The following is a 16,383-nucleotide window of genomic DNA, read 5'->3' as shown; positions in this document are numbered from 1 at the left end:
GAGGAACGTATTTGTGCTAAATAAATAATGCAGCCTCGTGGTTAATAAAAACCAGCTCGAGCACAACACAAATTGCACTCGAGCGACCCACAAAGAAGTTAAGCAGAGTCCCAGACAGCGCCAGCCAGAAAGCATTTGCAATAACATTTAAGCAATACAAATAACAAGACACATTCAATTTTTAACAAAACGAAAAAATAGAGTGCTTCCATGGGGTATGATGAGCTATGAAATGCCCTAAAATGTTGAAGCTAACAGTGCTGTGAATTACTCTAATATTTGTCATTTAAAATTATACGAATGAACTGGAGTTTTTATTACTTTATATACATATATTATAATTATAAAAATTATTGTATATTAATTAGTTTGATATTTGTTTATAATAATAATAGTAAATATATATTTTAATTTTTTTTTTTTTTAATGAGCTACACAATAAATTAAATAGAGAATATATCCATAAAATATAAATAAAATTAAAAAAAAAAATTAAAATTAAAATTAAAATAAAAAAATTAATAAAATAAAAATATAAAATATATAAATATTTAATAAAAATTATAATTATAATTATATATGTACATATGTATATTTGTACATACATATATTTATATGTATGTATGTATATATTTTATATATATATATATATATATATATATATATATATATATATATATATATATATATATATATATATATATATATATATATTTTGTACACACAAGTATACATATATATATATATATATATATATATATATTGCATATCTACCTAATTTTGATCATCGTTGGGCGTTTTATTGACGTTCTGCTTAATGTTATTTTCTGGCTTTATGGGCGCCATTCCAAGCAGCCGCTTGGGAAATTTGCTGCCGAAAATTGTGACGACCAGGTTGAGCAATTAAAGCCAGACTGGAAAACAAACACTTAAGTTCTCTCTTTAACTTGCTTTCGATTCGTTTTGCAATTTCAGTTGCCATGGCAAGCGCTGTCAGAGCCTTGACAACGGAGAAACTTTGTTGATTGAAACGAAACGCTTTAGGGAACTTCAAGGCGAAGTATTTTAGGCAACAAACGGCAAGATGAATATTAGCTCAACAATATGGTAAGATTAAAATATAGCCGACAGATGTATAGCAGATAGATAACTGTGAAATATCTTCAAATTAGCTGGTGCAATTGCTACAATTCGGAGAGCATCGTCAATGTGGGCCCCGATGTGCTCTGCCTGCGGGAAGGCAATCTGCTCAAGTTCCTGCAGATATCCACCATGACTGTTAGCTACTTCCGTGCGGAGACGGCGCTGACGGGTCTGCAGATTAACGCCTTCGCCGGCCACAATCGCTTTCCGATCTTCGGCTTTGCCGAGAGCATTTTGCATGCCAGCATCCATATCTACAAATATCCCGAATTCACAAGATTCACAACGCTGACGAGTAAGTGATATGGTTAATTATGATATATAGATATAGATTATATTAATATATTTCCAATTTCAGCGCGAACCGTTGTGACCTTCACCCTGATCAAATTTTCGGAGCTCGATCTCTTGGTTGGCATCGGCAGCTATCCCAGATATGCGATTTGTGTGTTCAATTATCGCACCGCCCAGACCATACTGGAGCATCCGACTTATATAGCCACACCGGAGTTTGCCATAATCGTGGGCATCACCAATTTGCCCACAATCGTCCAGTACGGCAAGATGGAAATGAACATCCTCTGCTACGAGATGTGCTTCGTTGAGAAGGACGCCTTTTTGCACAAGACATCCGCTGTGGACATGGGCAAGAACTATGCCAAGTCGGCCAGGCATTTCATGTGCTTCGGGGATGACAATGGACTCTATGTGATCAACGATTTCGGGGAGTTCTCGCAGGTGGACATACCCTGCTTCGCAGTCAAGCCGCGATGGAAGCCCACCTATGTGTCCGAGAAGGGCGCAGGGGAATTGGAGGCGCGTGCCCATGCGGTCGTCGCTCACAAAATGGGAATCCTGATCAGCAATAGCAGCATGGCGTTCTATATCAAGAAGAAGGCCGGCAACTTCATCGTCGAGTGGACCATCGACCAGGACCTGGCCAACATCGGGCTCTTCATCAGCAACAACAATGGCGAGCTGTATGCCTCGGGCAAGCACGGCAGCATCGACCGAGTGCTGGTCGAGGAGAACGAGGGCAAGCTGGAGCCGATTATGGCGGCGGGTAAGCCCATACTCGCGTATCGCACACTCGCCTGCTTCAAGGACGAAATCGTGGTGGTCCTGCACAGAGATGGCTGCGCCATGATGGACTTGCCGACGGGCAAAGTGGTGTCCCACGTGCCAATCCCTATGTCTACGGCCCTGGCCGTGCATCGCGCGAATCCATTCGTTGTTGTGGGCACCATGGACAGCACCCTCTCGCTCATCCACTTTGAGAAGATATCCACTCCAAATGTCGTGAACCAGATCAACTGCGACACGCCGCCCGTCTACGAGATAGCCTTCCACGACAGCACCATCGTCTTTCAGGACCAGGCCAAGAACATCCATGTGGTGAACGTCGAGTATCGGCCGCCCAAGATGACGCACTACTTCAGCTTCAATGACGACCAGCTGCTCACGCAGGTGTTCATCCAGAGCTTCATGCTGGTCGAGGGGCCGCGTCTGCTGGTCCCGATCTCGCGCGATCAGAGCCTCGAGAAGCCCGGCCATGCGGAGGAGCTGTGGATCTACAATTGGGGCAAAGACCGACGCCTGCACAGGCGCGAATTGCCGTTGCCCAACACCTACGTGTCCTTCTACACACATCCGCCGATGGGCCGCTGGGTGCAGGTGGAGATTGTGGCCGTGGTCAAGGACAGCACCGTCTTTGATGTGTTCATGCTGCACGAGAACAACGACCTCTACTGGACCACATCGATCAAGACGACCCACTTCGGCCATCTCACCGGCATCGGCGTCACCAAGCACCTGCTCACATGGGGCGTCGACGGCGTCATGGTTCACTTCCGACAGCACAAACGCTCGCGGCTGCCCTTCATGATGTCGCGCTTCATCACGCTGCTGTTCCGGCCACAATACCTGAAACGCGCCACGGAGTGCTACAATGCCAAGTAAGTAAGCAGATGAGAGTCTAGATGATTTATGATGGTAAAAACAAACGATGGTACGGCGAGTGGGTGGTTTTTAGAGTCTCCCCCAGAGTCGACAATCTGTTCAAGAAGAAAATGAATAGCTATGATGAAGCTTCCATCTTAAATCTATTCTTTCCCATATCAAACTTGTTTCATCTCATAGACATAATAAAATCTTCCTTTGTCTCTCTCATCTCTGCAGATACCTATTAGTGTTGACATCGAAGAATGTCATGTGGGTCAGTCGGCTGCCCTCGCTGGCCGACAATATACGGGAGAACATTCAAATGCCGGTGCCCGAGAAGTTTTTGGTGCAGCAGACGGCGCTGGTGACGCGCATGTTCCTGCCGCTCACCCTGAAGATGGAGGTCAAGGAGGAGTACACCAATGCGGATCTGTTCAAGCGCGAGAAGGTGCTGCAGATGATACAGGAGTTCTCCGCGAAGGTGACGGCGCTGATTGACTACGACATTTCCGTGACGGGCAAGACGCAGGGCATTTTCAAGAAGTTCTGCTTCCACTACAAGTGGCTGGACACCGTCACGGAGGAGGCGCACAAGCTGTGCGAGCTGGAGAGGGCCTCCTTAATGCTCGCCATCGAGGATCAGTCGCGGATCAGGGACTGGATTTTGAAGCTGGTGACCCGCGACGCTGTCAACATTAACTATAAGGTCCGATCGATATTCGCAGATGCCAACTTCGAGAGCTACTCCTTGCCGCGTAAAACGAACATGGTGGAGTTCGATAAATATCGTTTCTATGACCTGGAGGATCATATACGGCTCTCTGCCATCTCCATGGACGAGATGGAGGACGATCTCAGCCAGATAGAGCAAGCCTCCGCCGAAGATACCGAGGGTGCCAAAGTGCCGGTTCACGAACTGAAGCCCTATGTGGTGGAAGGGCACAGCGTCTACGAGCACATCATGGCGCCGCAATTTCAGTTGCAGGATATTCACACGATCACCTCGAATCAGCTGTTTAACGATAATACCAAATACCGCTATTACCTGGTAGATCCCATGAAGGTGGAGTTCAACAAGCACTTCCACGAGGCCCAGCAGCTGAAGAAGGAGACGATTGACAACGTGCTGAACACGAATAACGTGCTGATCAAGATCTATGACAATATGAACTGCATGCTGAGGCTTTTGTACATGGACGCGTTTATTCCGCCGGAGCTGACCGTGCCGAAGCTGGCCAAGGACGAGATCATCAAGTGCATCATGGAGGTGGATGACTGCGAGATCAAGGCGATCAATCGGCGCAGGAAGAAGACCATCGACATGGGCGGCAAGCGGGGCCGGCTGCTGCTGTGGTCCGTGGAGTTCTGGGCTCGAGCTCTGATCGTTATGATGGATGGCGTCATCGAGAAGCTGTGGGAGGAGGAGATCAAGAAGGATATACCGGTGCCAGAGTTCACGCTCAAGAAACAGCCGCACGAGTACACGCTGGAGGATCAGAAGATCTACCGTGCCTACGAGGAGGCCGTCAATCTGCTGCAGGAGGATCGTCGCAAATATCTGCGCATTCTCCATGAGAACGAAGCCAAAACGCTGCAGCTGAAGACCAAGCAAATTCTCAAGCTGAACCAGCGCATCGCCGAGCTGATGCTGGTCAAGCTCAAGTTCAACTTCGCCCAGAAGCAATGCCGCACGCGCATGCTCAACCAGCTGAAAATCCACAGCACACGCGCGGAGCTGCGCAAGCAAATCATTGGGCTCCGAGCGGACATTGACAAGCTGACTGAGTACATCAAGCGCTACACCAACTTGCAGGAGTTCTGGGAACGGGCCACGCAGGATGTGCGCGCTCGCCTCGAGGCGCAGCAGACGCGAGATCGCGCCCTCGAGCGACAATTCCGCAACAGTTACCTAAACACTGTGCCGCATGCCGCCCACGAGATGACAAAGCTCTTCAAGAAGCGGCCCAAGCTGTCAAACAAACTGTTCAACTCGTCGCTCATCTGCACTGAAGTGGCACAGAAGCTGGGGCCCAAGCAACCGAATCGCATGACATTCCCGATGCCCAAAGAGATCTCCGACTTCCTAGCCTACATCGCTGACAACGATGCGCCCAAGAACTGCCCCTCCTCGGTGGACGCCAAGGCGTGGGATGCCTTTATCAAGCTGCGTCGCCAGAAGATCGAAAGCGAGCTGCGCCTGAAGGGCCTCGGCCATCAGGTGGTGGATAGCCAAAACTATAACAATAACCTCACCAAGGACATCATCGGCTTGAAGGAGACGAAGGCGCTCACCCAAAAGGAAATGGAGGATACCATACAGAGCTATGTAAGTCGGGTAATGACTAATGCTTGAGCCTCGGTTAATATTACCCATGCCTATGCAGCTGGAGGCCTTGAGGAATATGCCGCTGCAGTTGACCCTGACACTGGGCCAAGTGGAGGTGCAGGTGGGAGGCTCCGTTAAGTCGCTGGCGAACAGCGTGCTCATGCACGTGGACGACATCAATGATGTGAACCGCATGATAAGGGTAACTAGCTGGAATATACATATATATATATATGTATATAGTTATGTATGCAAATTTCACACAAATTTCTTTTCACTCTACTTGCAGGACGCTGGCAATAAGAAGATAAAGTCGATGCAGCGCGTGGCGATCTTCCGGCGCCAGGTGATCTACAAGGAATGGGAGCACAAGCTCTACAAGGCCAACATATCCTATCTGAAGTACATGCTGGATGCCATCGAGAAGTGCAAGATAACCATCGAGTTCCTCAAAATTCTGCGCAACTGGGAGAAGATGAAGGCCGATCGACAGAAAATGATGACAGCCGGCGCCATCGAGCGTATCATTGAGCAGAAAATCGCCGTGTTCCGAAGGCAGATTGATCGCGTGTAAGTTTTCTGTTTTGCCAGCTGTCAGGCGTGACTCCATAAAACTCTGATTTCAGCAATATTAAAATCGATGAGGTGAAGCAGAAGATTATCGACATGAAGCGACAAAATCATCTGATTGACTCGAAAATCGATCGACTCAAAGTCGATGTGGCTCTGCAGTCCTCCATGCGCGACACGATGATGGAAGAGCGTCGCGATCGCGAGCAGAACGAACGGTAAGTCATACGTATACATAGTGTAGATTGTGATTACTGATTGCCCTCCGTATCACTCTCCCTCTCTCTCTTTGTTGCAGCATGGAACAGATCAAGACCCACAGACAGCTGTTGGACAATGTGCGTAAGCACTATGCCCACGTGCTGGAATTGCAAACGATTCTGGAGCTGCTACGTCTGCGCACCTACCCAACATTGGGTCCACCCTTGCCTCAATGCCATCCGCCCGTGCCGGAGCATATATTATTTTCCGTACCCTAGATCAATAAATATCGTTTATCGAGAGTATTTCAAATAATTTCACGTCTGTATTATCCCAAACTAAAGGAGCAACCCACGCTGATTGCTTTCAGCTGCAGCAAGCAAAAGTCAATTGATTTTCAACACCTTCGATTTTAATTAGCCCGGCCAGGCCGCAGGCAGACAGTTTATGCCCTGGCAAGTAGAAATTTATTAGCGGTTTTTAGTTTTGCCGGATATACTCACAAATATATGTATATATATATATATATATATGTATTGTATGTGTGTATCTCGCCTCGGCATCTGCGTCTGTGTTTTGGGTCTGGAGACTCGATCTCTGCCGCCACTTGATTTCATTTGTTTGTGTCTGGGCAAAGGCATAAAGCCATCGTCTGTCTGGTTGTCTATTAGAATTCGCTATTAATTTCGCTGCTTCTGGCTTTCAAGTGGAAAATAAACTTTCACAGACCCAAAGTGCGCACAGCTCAACAACGGACCCAGACGCAGACCCAGAGAGCTGGCAGCCAATAAGTGAGCATCCGCTTAATTTCGGGCACGCAATTTTACATTAAATTGTTTTAATGGATTGCACTTGAAACTAAGCGGCGAAAAGCAACAAAAACAGATGCTGTCTGGGCGGGCGCTTATGAAGTGTCGCTCCTCTCACATCGAAAGCACTGCCATGAGTTGGAAATATAAATGGTATACACACACACCCACACATACATATGTTATCATATGAGGCCAATGAAATATGTATATGAACTGAAAGCAAATATCAAATGTAAATAAATACATATATAAATAATATATAAATTTAAATAAATATGAATATATGGCTCAGTTGAAATTAAATGAATATAGAGTTTATGACAATTTTATTTACACATTTTGCAATCCAACCTCAATTGCAAAACATTATTTTTCCTGTTTGTTTTTTATTTTTCATTTTTAACAATCGAGCAGACACATAAATAACATAAATATGTACACAAATAGCTTAAAAGGCCGATATTACAATAATAAATTGTTGTGTTTACTTAATGCAAACATCAGTGCAGACAGTGGCTAAAATATATGGCATTAACATCGGGGCTAACTGCTTACAGCGGGCCAACTGTGAATGTCATTTAAATATTGACAGAGTGAAAAATGTGAGAATGGAAAAAAATGCAAAAATCGCGTGCGATGTCAGGCAGATAGACGAACAGCCTGTCAGACGGACGGACTGGCGGTCGGACAGCCCAGACAGGTCAGCTCTGATGACGACCACGTCATGTAATCAACTCTTATCAGTGCTTATAGTTCTATTTGTATAAACATGTAAACGCTAGAGCTCAACGTGCCAAACTGTACTTTTTGTATGCTCAATGCGAGACTGATAGAGCTGTCGAACATCGAATACCCTATTCATATGGCAAGCATGATGGAAGTATTCCCCATTCAAAAATAGCTCTGATACAGCTAATCTACCCGTTGCTCGGGCATTTGAATGTTGTCTCTGGCCCCGATTGCTTAACCTCAGCTATGATTAGAGAATAGCTTATCTCGTTTGTATATTATAGTACAAATAATTGCTATTCATTTGAATTTCTCATCTGCAAGATGGCTACATATCTGTATACCCTGTAATGTATCAAATACTTTGCGAATGTAGATTACTTTGGTTTTAGATACACAAATACATAGATTTAATATTGAAAGAATTAACAGGATAGCCAAATATACATATAGTGAAATATCTTATGTATATAGAAAAGAATTTATTGTAAAAATATACATAATTAATTTATATTTATTATTGGCAGACATATAATTAGTTCATCTGCCAGTGTTTCATTATGGCCCAAATTTAGAATTCTGCTAGGTTGAGTAGGTTTGTCGCGCATTTTATCAATAAAACACTGCGACAAACATCTATGAGCTAATATGCTCCACATGCTGTTCATTGACGTAGCCTCTAAGCGGAGATAAAAATGATCAAACAATAAAATCAGCAAATCCGAATCTACAAAAAAAAAAAAAAATAAAATAAAATAAATAAATAAATAAAGAAAATACAAAATATTAAAAGAAAAACAGAAATCTGCAAATAGTTAATACTCTTTTTTACACACAGTTAAAATGATATTAAAAATAAAGCTTACTGTATTAAAAATTGGCTGCAGATTTATTATTCTCCTTATACTTTCAATAAATTTTAAGCTAGAGGATTGAGTATCCAAAATATATATATAAAATTTCCATTAAAAATATTTTTAATATATATAAAAATATATAAATAATATAAACTCATCAATAATTTATTTAAATATTTATTAAATCTCTTTAAATATTTATTAATTAGATACTTTTTATGAATAGAGCTCATATTTTCCCCACCTACTATCACTACTACCTCTTTATTGTAGATGCCCTGGATACCCCACAGCTGACAATGTAAGTGGATGATAATTGCAATCAGAGTTCGTAGCACTTGCATAAACACTATAGGTAAAACTGCAACTGCACTTTGCATCTGCTGACTATAGTGATGCCCGACGATCGCCGCATATTTAAGTGCTGGCCGAGCGAGGCAGAGCGCTCAGTGCAGTTTTTTAGATCTGTCGAAGACGCATCCCCTTTCATAATGGCCAAATTTGTGTTGCTTTTGCTAGTGTGCGCCTTTGTTGTTGTAAGTCAATTGAACTATTGCCCGATTCCGTGCTAGACTCTAAAGGTGATTGCTTGCTACAGGTGTGCACCGGCGATGAGGTGAAGAAGGATTCGTCTGCACTGGACGATATTCAGGCCACTATTGAGGCGCGTCTGAAGGAGGTCAAGGATTACTTTAACGAGCACGTCGACCAGGAAAAAGTCAAGGAGTTCGTCGAGAAATTCGGTGAAAATGCCAAAAAGTTCTTGACTGACACCCAAAAGGAGGCCGAGAAGTTGACCGAAAAGAAAGCGTAAATCATGCATTCGAATCGAATTCGAATAAAGTGCAGATTGAAAAATATTTAACTTTAATAAATATGATAAAAGATTTCCTTGATGAAATAAACAAAACAAAAAGAAGCTGAAATACATTAAACCAAACTGGAATACAATTGCTTAGAACTACATTACGAATGTGAATTTAATAGAGCAAAGCATACAGCTGAGATTGGCGATAGGTAGAGACTAATAGATGTAAATTTCCATTAAGTAGAAGCTTTATTCATGCTATTATTGAACAAGCTATATACATACATATGTATTATATACATATATTTAAATTACTGATTACTGATTTTCCAGAAAAGTGAGTATACCTGTTGCATTACTTAAAGTGAATTTATTTTATATATATGTATATATATTATTTCATTTTTTTTATTATACTCTAACAAACACATAAAGAGTGCTATAAAGCTACACGTTCATTGACAAAGCCTCTAAACAAAGCTCAATATGAAATCAACAAAGTGAACAATAATATCACAAGCTGATAGTCGACTATAGTACTATAATTAGCTAAAATCAGCTACAGCTGATTAAAGTCTTTCTGTACGAGGTCTGTTCGAAGAGCATTGCAAACTTTCATTTCTTTACATTTTATTAATTGAGTAAAAATCTATATTGAATGTGAATATCTTCACTTATTCATGAATACAAAATGTTGTTTACTTCTGATAAACAATATAAATAACTAATAATTGTGGAACAGATTTCGTAATATTCAATATTTTAATATGAAATTATTTGGCTGCCGCACAGATAGCTAAATTCAAAGAGCAGCCACAATAATAAAACCGGAACTAAAATCCAGTGATATTTACGCCGAGTTCCCATTGAAGTCTCGTTCGATTGTCGCAGAGCACAGCTGATCACAATTCCGGGGCTGATAAGTACCATCGAGCACGTGCGATCGCGAGGCGAAGTTCTTCAACTGAGGCCTCTATTGGGGTTTCTGGCTCATCGTTCTTTTAGTACACTTTTCGTTGCTTAACCGCTTGGTGCTACATTGTAAACCGAAAAATCCCTAATAATGGCAAAGATCGCCTTTGTTTTTCTGCTCTTTGCGCTATTTGTGGTAAGTGAATCACATGTCACCTCCAATTGGAGTCAGTGTATTTATGGTCTCCTATGTGTTTCTTAATTGTTATATTTTCAGTTCTGCAACGCCGATGAGGCTACGACGCAAAGCAATGAACCAATCCAGCAGCTTGGCTCTCAACTTATCAATATATTCAACAACATGAGAAATCTTGAAATCAAGATCGATGAGGAGGCAATGAAGAAATTAACCAACAACTTCGTTGACAATGCCAAGGTCTTTGTGGAGAACGCTAATAAGAACCTACAACAAAATTAATATTCGTTTCATGTACAAAATATATGTATGAATAGCAAAAATATATAATGCTGGCGTAAGCAACAACATTTCCATTGAATGGAGGTAATAAAGAGAAAATAATACTATTCTAAAAATTGAATTCAATTTGATAAAAATCCGAAGTAAGTATATGACTGACAGCATCCCTATCAAGTCAGAAAAAATGTCGGACTCTACTGGCTGTCTCAAAGGTGTTTAGGGTCTAAAAAACAATTGAATCTTTTCTGATGAACGAGTCCACAAGGCATCTGCAATTTGTAGCTTGAAGGATATACTCTACTACTCCATATCGACATACAAATTATTACTATTACTACTATTACTACTACTATTTCTACTACTTTACTACTACTATTACTACTACTTTACTACTACTATACTTTTTCTACTACTTTACTAATACTATTACTGATACTTTACTACTACTATTACTACTACTATTTTTACTTCTATTACTACTTCTATTACCACTTCTATTACTACTACTATTAATACTATTACTATTATTTCTACTACTATTTCTACTACTATTATTATTTCTATTTCTACTACTACTGCTACACCGCAGGTACTTAACATTTTTCATATGTATGTACATATACATATATAGTTCTATAGTTCACAACAAATGTTTTGATAATGTTATACAAAAATATATCAATTTGCTCATTTATAAATATTTATTCGGGGTTTGTTTTGGTCTCTATGAAAATATAAATTGAGCATGTGGCATGTGTGGCCGGTGTCCACACACACATGCACACTTACACATACATATACACGAAATTACAATCAACGTGCAAACAACTATCGACTGCATGCCGTATGCCGCCCCTGACCTCTGGCCCGCACATGGCTCAACGCTTGACTGATAAGTGGTTCCAAGTCTATCGGGTCTATCGGGCTGCTGTCACAAAAAGAAGACGCATAGAAGACGCAAAACGAGGTGTTGTTAGAAATGAAGTGCCAGCGACTAATTCAGTACTCAGCTTCGTCTTCGACTGTGCAGAGCTATAAGTCCTTTCTCAGAACAACATAAAATGGCCAAGATCGCTGTCCTATTCGTGCTCGTCGCACTCGTTGCCGTAAGTCCATCTGTGTGAGATTATCTCCTAAACTATTTCTTATTTTCCTTCCTGTTTTTTGTGTCTTGTTCTATCCGTAGATCTGCAACGGACACCGCGTGGCTCGTGACACACCCTCCGTTGAAACACCCAATCTTGGCCCGGCTTTTCAGCCCTTCGTCGACAGCGTAAAGCAGTTGTTCAGCGAAAAGAATACTGAGGTAAGTACTTTACTTTACCCATGCGAAGATTGTTGATCGTTGATCGGCGATTCGAGTTGAGTTTTGACTGTTTTATTGACTGTGACCCATATGTTCATATGTAGGAGTTGAAGAAAACCGGACAGCTGATTTCGGATCGCGCTCAAGAGTTCGGCGCGGACGCTGCCAAACTGTTCAATAACTGGGTTGACAAGCTCAGCAAGGACATCGAACAAAATAAGAAGCAATAAATTCACATATAACATACAACGAACGATGCTAATAAATGTTTAAGAACTTGCAAAATATTCCAAATCCATTGCTCCTCATTTCGTAATTAGTTCAACATCATCCAGAGTCGCAGTTTGATGCGCGGCATGGCCAGCAGGCGGTAAGTGGCTATCGGGCAGCTCATTGGCAGCAGCTTGAATTCGGAGCTCTGGCCCGCCATATTATAGTAGGCCTCACTCAGCTTCGGCTCGACGTCCATCAGCTGCTTGGCCCGCACATATGCCGCCGGCAGGGTGGCAAAGTACTTCACCCGCAGTATCTCACGAGGCGATGATAGGATCTTCAGGCTGTAGCTCAGCTGACGCTCGTTGCCGGGGCCTTCGACCGCCAGTTGGACGCGCAAACGCCAGGTCTCCTCGAAAACATGCATGGTGGGCACTTGCAAGCGGACCACGGCGGCCAGGCGACTTGTGTTCTGGGGCCAGCTCAGTTCCAGATCCTCATATGAGATCCGCTTGGCACTCAGCTGACGATGGCACTGGTGCAGCGAGTGGACAGCCATCTGTTCCAGCTGGTCGATGGTGTCCAGTGAGGTCAGAATCTCATCGCTCGACATTTGCAGATATTCGCAGTGGGCCTCGTGCTGAATGCTGTCCTCCTGGCAGCCCTGCCAGATGCAGCCCAGACAGCGGTACTGGCAGAGCACCAGGCGCTTGGAGCACTCCGTTTTCAGATGATTGGCCAGGGACTTCCATTCCATTTGCTGTTCGCAGTCGGAGCAGCTTTTCGGCAGCTCCCAGAGCGTCTGGCCCACGGCCAGATTCTTTGTCAGCTCCTGCCAGCTAATGTGGGTGCGGCAGTGCGGGCACTGGGCATTGCGACAATTCAGCACCGCCTCGGCCAGTAGGCGGGTCACGCAATCCTCGCACACGATGTGCCCCAGGGTGCACTGATAGCTATCATCCGGATGGGGCAGCTCCAGGCACACGGTGCATAGCATTACCTTGCGCAGACGTTCGCTTAGCGCCGGCTCGGCGCGCGCAATATCGGCTGTGCTCGAACTGCTCGACGGATCCGTCCGCCCCTCACCGCTCGACTCCACATCGCTGTTCAAACGTTGGCGCTTACAGGGCCTTTCGCCCCCTTCGTCCGTGTTGGACATGCTGTGCTTCAATTTGGATGTTTCGTGTTGCTGTTCACTGTTTTCTGCCTTATGTCGGATGCAGTTGGAACGAGTTGGCTCCTGGAAGGCGAACTGCTGTAATTTAAGGCTATTTTCATTTGTTTGTTTCGAGTGTTGTTGATTTTCGTATGTTGACTTGGCTCACAGCTTGTGAGCCCGACTGGACAAAGCACACAACCCAGCTACAGAGCCAACCTAGATCATGCTCCCCTAACAATATTTTAATAACGACATCCACAGTAAATTACAAACTTAAAATATAAATTAATAATACAAAGATAAACAAACTTGTATATATATATATATGAGATTTTTAAAATTGGAGAATTTTATTATGTATTAAATTATTTTAGCATAATATACGATATGTCAAATATATAGGACAAATTATTTAAAAATACAAATTAATTAAAAATACAAACATAAAATTCGTCTTGAACTGTATTTTATATCTATAAAACTGGAACATTTCTAAATGAAAATAAATTTATATATATATTAAAATACATATCTCTTAAAATAAACTACTATCAAATCTTAAAAAAAAAATATTTCAAAATAAAAAAAAAATTTTGTAAAGCTTTCTGTTCAATTTTTAGGCATTTCGAATTAAAGAGCTTTAAAAAATTACAGTTCCACTTAATGGGATTAATAGCTAGATTAGATTTTTATAGAAATCCGCTTAGTCGATGACAAACAAAATTAATTTTCATTTAGGCAGCACGAAATATTTGTAAAAAATATACAATATAAATATATACACAATCTTATTTAAGCTGCCAAAAGTAAAGTAGCCATTGTTCCAGGGTTATCAGACATAAACCCTGGGCAGAGTTTAATAGAAAGCAAAATGCTTTTCCGGCTACGATAACCTGTGCCCCAAGAACAAAAAAGAATATTAGTTTTGATGAAATATTGCCTAAAACAGAAAGACCTTTTAGAGTTATGGAGTTTTATGGAGATGGACAACTTCAGCAACTGAATCCTAGTTAGCTGAACTTCTCAATTATTTTGGGCTGAACTTTGACACTTTGTGGAGGTTGAACGAGTATTAAGCAGTCAGTTGGACTGTACTGAAAAATGCTAGCCTATTATATTTTCTATATAAATAGATGTTGATCTTACATAACAATGTGTACTAGGTAGCCTGTTGATAAGGCAACACGCCATGTGAGGCAACATAATTGATGCAATCATTCTTCAAATGTCAAAGTCAACTAATAATTGTACAAGGCGGCCATGAAGCTTGAGCAATGACTGGAATTGTCGAAACATGCTCTCTCCCAGCTCTGTGTGCTCTTGTGATTTGGCAAAAATAGCAAGAAAATAAATGCTAAAAAAGCGACAGCTGTAAAATATTTGCCAGTTATTTCGCACACCTGTCTGCACAGTGAGCCAGGCAGAATCCATGGCCAAAACATGAATAATGTACTCTCTCTCTCCCTTGCCTCGTACTCATTCCATCCATTCACCTCAGCCTCGCACGATTGCATAACATCAAAGTAGATTTTTGCTTCCCATTCAAGCGTATCGCTTCTTTTAGCCAAACTAAAAAATGTTCTCAATGAAAAACGCGGCAAATGCTGAAGACCCTATTCATCTTGCATTGTCGTTCGGGCACATCTCTCTGCCAGCATAGTGTAAAATATATACATTTCTAGCATTTCTCAATGATGTATGAAATGCCTTTATTTTTGTTGTTTTTCTATCTTTTCTCTGTCTGGCAGAGAAATCGTTCCAAATCTTTGTTTATACTATTTACTATTTTACAATTTAGCTATTTCTATGAAATCGTAAATCTAAAATGCACTTTAATCTTCGAACAGTTCACGTCACACACACTTTCTTTGTATTAACTAAAACCTGAGGCGACTTAGCTTTCTCTCTCTTTCTCTGTTCTGAGCTGAGTTGCGGCACATGAGCAGATTCTCCGCGTGCTCCAATGACATTAGCTGAAAGTGTTGAAAAGTTAAAGTCTATTCGAATGTAGTATATCATATCAATCTAATTCGCAGTAAACTTTAACCTGTTTAACTTTCGATGACATAATTTTGCTAAATTTTTCATCATATTTTCAACTCATTTAAATATTAAAAGAGTGTTGTGGATAGAACAAATAAAACTAAGTCACACACACGGCATGTGTACGTTTCACAGAGTCAGTTAAGCCGCCTGCTTGTCAATCGCCAGTGTCGCAACTCTTGATTCATTAAAAATTTAATAAATGCTGCCACAATAACACACAAAAAGGGGTGACAGAAGCTGAAAAGCGAGTAACCTATTTTGTTGTTGGCCTTTAAGAGAAGAGAAAAAACAAACACACTAACTCAGACACACACACACACAGAATTGCAATTCGCTTTCCAAAACAATATGGCAGACATGCGTGTGCCTGTAGCTGTTTGTATGAATGCATTGTAATGCTAATTTAAATAACGATAAGCCCAACAAGAACATCAGCTTTACCAGCACACACACCGACATCTACACACCCGCTCACACACACACACACACACACGCGCGCGATGACAGCGACAACAATGGCAACAATAATAGGAAAACAATTTGACATGCTGTGATTTTGCCGTCGTAGCTGCTATTAATACCCTATCTACTTATGAGTCCAGCCAATTGAGCACTGTCAATGTGACAATGGAGGCTAAAGGCGGAGTAACTGGGCGGGGGTGAAACTGTTACTGTGAGACTTTCTTTCATTCTCTCTCCCTCTCTCTCTCGCTCACATTTGGTTGGAGTAACTTAGCAAGCGAATGTCTGTATGATAATAGTCGATATCCATACTGATAATACGTAGGCAACCTTTCGTGCACATTCCCCTATCTGTAGATATATACTCTTATCTTTATCTCCTTCAAAAGTCTGTGCTTCTCTGTTTCTCTCCCACATGCA

At 42.0% G+C, this 16,383-nt stretch overlaps 4 protein-coding genes and 1 long non-coding RNA gene across 5 annotated transcripts; 4 read left to right on the top strand and 1 right to left on the bottom strand.

Moving 5' to 3' along the window:
• Positions 1–781: 781 nt before the first annotated feature.
• Positions 782–6,490, top strand: LOC108652382 (uncharacterized). The gene is made up of 9 exons (XM_018102557.3): positions 782–894; positions 976–1,107; positions 1,173–1,438; positions 1,502–3,098; positions 3,322–5,410; positions 5,469–5,612; positions 5,700–5,980; positions 6,037–6,198; positions 6,279–6,490. The coding sequence occupies exons 2-9, from the start codon at positions 1,085–1,087 to the stop codon at positions 6,457–6,459; spliced, it is 4,743 nt and encodes a 1,580-aa protein (XP_017958046.1). The 5' UTR covers positions 782–894; positions 976–1,084; the 3' UTR covers positions 6,460–6,490.
• Positions 6,491–8,954: 2,464 nt separating this feature from the next.
• On the top strand, positions 8,955–9,505 carry LOC149091453 (uncharacterized). Its single transcript, XM_089259928.1, has 2 exons — positions 8,955–9,115; positions 9,178–9,505. Exons 1-2 carry the CDS (start codon positions 8,975–8,977, stop codon positions 9,391–9,393), a joined length of 357 nt encoding a protein of 118 aa, XP_089116054.1. The 5' UTR covers positions 8,955–8,974; the 3' UTR covers positions 9,394–9,505.
• Positions 9,506–10,216: 711 nt separating this feature from the next.
• On the top strand, positions 10,217–10,893 carry LOC149091452 (uncharacterized). Its single transcript, XR_016196741.1, has 2 exons — positions 10,217–10,495; positions 10,577–10,893. It is a non-coding gene; the product is annotated as an uncharacterized LOC149091452 (long non-coding RNA).
• Positions 10,894–11,440: 547 nt separating this feature from the next.
• Positions 11,441–13,653, bottom strand: LOC108650249 (zinc finger TRAF-type-containing protein 1-B). Its single transcript, XM_018099368.2, has one exon. It carries the CDS (start codon positions 13,453–13,455, stop codon positions 12,400–12,402), a length of 1,056 nt encoding a protein of 351 aa, XP_017954857.1. The 5' UTR covers positions 13,456–13,653; the 3' UTR covers positions 11,441–12,399.
• On the top strand, positions 11,742–12,370 carry LOC149091451 (uncharacterized). The gene is made up of 3 exons (XM_089259563.1): positions 11,742–11,883; positions 11,964–12,083; positions 12,188–12,370. Exons 1-3 carry the CDS (start codon positions 11,839–11,841, stop codon positions 12,311–12,313), a joined length of 291 nt encoding a protein of 96 aa, XP_089115689.1. The 5' UTR covers positions 11,742–11,838; the 3' UTR covers positions 12,314–12,370.
• Positions 13,654–16,383: the final 2,730 nt, after the last annotated feature.

The sequence above is a fragment of the Drosophila navojoa genome, chromosome 4 (genome assembly GCF_054131105.1).
Source record: "Drosophila navojoa isolate 15081-1374.11 chromosome 4, UAZ_NAV_1.0, whole genome shotgun sequence".
NCBI classification, from domain to species: Eukaryota; Metazoa; Arthropoda; class Insecta; order Diptera; family Drosophilidae; genus Drosophila; species Drosophila navojoa.
Note: the sequence above shows the minus strand (reverse complement) of the source record. Positions and strands in the feature narration are given on the sequence as shown.